Here is a 4,093-nt window from a genome sequence, read left to right as displayed (position 1 = left end):
AAATAGTAACAGGTAGCATTTCACTGAGCACTTAGTGTCAGGCTATAGTGCTCAGTGTGAGAAGCATTTTGCAAATCACTGCCTCATCTAATCTTCACAGAGATCCTATGATTTAGATACGGACAACTCCATTAACCAATGAAGAAACAGGAGCATGGAGAGATTAGGGACTTGCCCCCAGGTCACAGAGCTGATAAATGGCAGAACTGGGCTCCAACTGCAGGTATTTCTGACCTCACAGCCTGTGCCCTTAACCACTGATACATACTGTGTGTACATAGATCCCTGTCCAGTCTTTGGTTTCCTAATCTTTCCCAGACCAGAAAGATGGCCCTAGGTGACACAGAGCTGGTGAGGACGAGTGCAGCCTTAGAGGAAAGTCAGGAAGGGCATGAGGGAGCAGAGGAGAGGAGTGAAGGTGCAGAGACATGTCTCTGGGCTCAGGGAGCACTCCCATGGGGTGACCTAGACAAGGATGCAATCATTTTAGAAACTTTAGAAAATCGGGAACAACCTAGTGGATAGAATTCACCTAATGCAAGAAGTGAAGAGAGGTTTATTTAAAACCCAATTCCTGGGTTTAACTACCAGAGATTCTGATGTAGTGGGTCTGAATTGGGAACAAGAAATTCAGGGTTGACAGAATCTCCCTGGGAGATTCTGATGCAGATGGTGAGCAAACACATTGTGAGATGCCCAGCAGAAACTTAAGGGTCAGCACAAGACTTCCCTGGGTGCGCCCCCTACACCAATCTTGGCCTCCCTGCTTATCTCTCCCTTTCTGATGGTCCGTATTCCTGACTCTCCTCCATGTTCCCAGAGATCCCATGGAGCCTTACAGGCCTCCTAGGCCCTGTCCTTGCTCTTTTCTCCACCTGGCGTGACCTCCCCTACCTTCCTTTTGCTCTGAACCAACTTCCGCTGAAGCTTCGTCACACCTCCCCTTTCTCCGTTTCCCAAATCACAGGCAAGTTTCTTTATTGCATCTGTGAAACGAGGACGGAAAGCAAGACAGAAATTGTATATGAGGAGTGTTGCAGGCACTCAGTACATAACAGCTATTATTTTTATGTTGCTTAATCTCGGGCAGGTGAGTGTCTGCATCTCTGAAATGATAAGAGCTCTTGTACCAACCACTGTGTTAAAATATACAATAACCACCCATTATTTTCCTCATTTTACATTTGAGGAATGTGAGGTAAAGAGAGATCAAGAAATTTGTCCAAGGTCATTCATCCAGGTAGAAATTGGTAGTACTTGGATTTGAACTGAGGCATCAGGTCCTCAGCTCTAATCATGTTATATTGACTTCCATTGTTATGGGACTTCCCAGGTGGTGCTAGTGATAAAGAATCCACCTGCGATGCAGGAGATATAAAGAGACGGGAGTTCAATCCCTGGGTTGGGAAGATCCCCTGGAGGAGGGCATGGCAACCCACTCCAGGATTCTTGCCTGGAGAATCCCTTGGACAGAGGAGCCTGGCAGGCTACAGTCCATAGGGTCTCACAGAGTTGGTCACAACTGAAGTGACTTACCATGCACCGTTGTTATCAGACTCCAATCAAACAATAAATACCAGGATTCTGGCACAGGGCCTGGCGTGTTGTAGGTGCTCAATAAATGCTAGAGACTAAATTGAATTGAAAAGTCCCTGCATCCAGGGAGGGAGTAAAAACTACTCAAAGACTTTACTGATAACGATGTCTCATGCTTTTTATTTGACAAGACTCAACACCTTAAGATCTCTAGTGAGAATGGGATGTAAAAAAATAATTCAGGAAAAAAGTTCAGAATGGTGTTCTATTGAAAGCCTGGTAGGTGCAAATTCTGTCAGTCCACTTCCATGGGGGTAAATTGTGTAACTTCAGAACATTCAGATGGTGCAGAAGGAGGATGGGTAGCTGATCTGGTCCCAGCCATCCACTCTCCTGCCCCTGGCTTCTGAATCTCTCTCTGTTACTCTGTATCCATCACTCTATATCACTGGCACCTCAAATGCTGACTCTTTCCTCATGAACAACTAAAGGAGATTCAATCTAAGAAGGACTCAGTGGAAGAAATACTTGGGTGTTATTTTCCAACTAAGGCACCGCATGGAATGGAAACCCTCCATCCAACTCCAATTCTGTTTCAACTCAGGTCATTCATCTCACTGACTCTCTTTAGTGGTGGTGGTGGTTTAGTTGCTAAGTCATGTCTGACTCTTGTGATTTAGACCTCCATACAAAACTTAGGTAGATCAGAAAGCCTCCCGTTTTGAACTTGGGGTCTTTCTACAGAGTCAGCCAGCTTTCTGCCCAAATTGCATCAATGAGGAAACCTGTAGGTCACATTCTTTCCAACATGGATGAACCATGAAAATATATTACACTAAGTAAAGTCTTGCCCTCTTTCACACAGCTGCCCAGCTTTTGATGGCTCAGAAGTGAAGACAAAACAGCAAGAAAGAACACTGGACAATTCTATCAACTGGACCAAACCCCAAGATATCGGAACTAACCCAACTCTCAGGAAAAATAAAAAAGATAACTTCCAGTTGGTTTTCAGGACATAAAAGGTATCAAGAGTCACCATCAAATAAGACTAAGAGGTTTTCCTGAAACGGACAACTTTCTGAAATGCTTGCCGAAACTCTTCGTTAAACACAGTATAGATTATTGGATTGATGAGGGAGTTCAGATAGCCTAGCCAGGTGAAAAAGTCAAAAAGTGCTGGGGGGATCCAGCAGGAGTCTCTGCAGATGGGAAGGACCAGAGATGCTACAAAGAAGGGCAGCCAGCAGACGATAAAGGCCCCCAGGATGATCCCCAGGGTTTTTGTGGCTTTCCTCTCCCGGGCAGCAGAAATCCTCTTGCGTTCCAGGACACTATCGGCAAGCTTGATTTTCACGTGGTTAAAAAAGAGAGGGGAGCCGGCTGAAGGAGGATGCCCCTCGTGACGGCTGGGGTTGAGCGAGAACAGCGAGGACCCTGCAGAGCCTGTGATGAGATGCGCGGTGGTGAAGCGCTTCCCGTAGAGGGACGGCGGATTCAGCATGCGGTTCCGGGCGGCCATGTAGATGCGGCCGTAGAGGATGATGAGCAACACGGACGGGATGTAGAAGGCCCCACAGGTGGAGTAGATGGTGTAGGAGATCTGAGACGTGTTCACCAGGCAGTCCGACATCTCTTCGTGAGTTTTGGCCTGCCGCCAAAAGAGGGGTGGGATGGAGATGCAGACGGAGATGGCCCAGACCATGGCGATCACGGCGGCCGCGTGGCACACGGTCCGGCGTTTACTGTACTCCAGCGCATCCGTGATGGCCCAGTACCTGTCCAGAGCAATGACACAGAGGTGCAGGATGGAGGCCGTGCAGCATGTGACGTCAGAAGACAGCCAGATGTCACACAGGAGTTGGCCGAAGCTCCAGGTGTGGGTGGTGGTGTAGGCGATGCTGATGGGCATGACCAAGATGGAAACCAACAGGTCCGTCATCGCCAGGGAGCCAACGAGGCAGTTGGCTGGGCTGCGGAGCTTCCTGGTCAGGAAGATGGTGGTGAGCACAAAGGCATTGGAAAGGGCTGTGGCCAGGGTGACGATGGAAAGGACCACGGCGAGAGCAATCTTGAGGGCTTGGAGCGTCCCTGGGTCCCAAGCGCCTGGAGTTTCTGTGGCATTCAGGGATCTGTTGGGAGCCCCCTGCAGAAGACCTTCTCCTGACTGGTTTGGGGGGGACATTCTCGGTGGCTGTGTCTTTCCCCAGACTTTCACATACACAGCTCCTTCTTTCACACTTGTCCTGCTCACAGAATAAGGTCATCCTTCTGTTTCACGCTGGTGGGAGGCAGCGGTCAGAACAGAACCCAGCGAAAAGCCCTCAACACTCGACCGTTTAAAAGAACACTGAGGTGACTACCACCTGGTAGTTAAAGGTCTTTCCTAAATCAGATGAATCCCAAGATGTCTCACTGTTCTGGAACTTTGCCCAGCAACTGATCAGGCGTTGAGGACACATGCTGGATTTGTTAGACATTTACCAGGATATCAAAACAGTCTCAGCAATGCTCTGGAATTCTTGCTTTTGGCATTTTGGCTCCTTCCAAAGCTTGAGAG

General features: G+C 48.4%; 1 protein-coding gene across 1 annotated transcript; it reads right to left on the bottom strand.

Moving 5' to 3' along the window:
* Positions 1 to 2,584: 2,584 nt before the first annotated feature.
* On the bottom strand, positions 2,585 to 3,718 carry HTR1D (5-hydroxytryptamine receptor 1D). Its single transcript, XM_052635741.1, has one exon. The coding sequence runs from the start codon at positions 3,716 to 3,718 to the stop codon at positions 2,585 to 2,587; it is 1,134 nt and encodes a 377-aa protein (XP_052491701.1).
* Between the last annotated feature and the right edge of the window lie 375 nt (positions 3,719 to 4,093).

This window comes from Budorcas taxicolor, chromosome 2 (genome assembly GCF_023091745.1).
Source record: "Budorcas taxicolor isolate Tak-1 chromosome 2, Takin1.1, whole genome shotgun sequence".
Classification (NCBI taxonomy): Eukaryota; Metazoa; Chordata; class Mammalia; order Artiodactyla; family Bovidae; genus Budorcas; species Budorcas taxicolor.
Note: the sequence above shows the minus strand (reverse complement) of the source record. Positions and strands in the feature narration are given on the sequence as shown.

Bases quoted from the DNA above. Each gene is read 5' to 3' on its own strand.
- HTR1D (XM_052635741.1), bottom strand. From the start codon at position 3,718: ATGTCCCCCCCAAACCAGTCAGGAGAAGGTCTTCTGCAGGGGGCTCCC.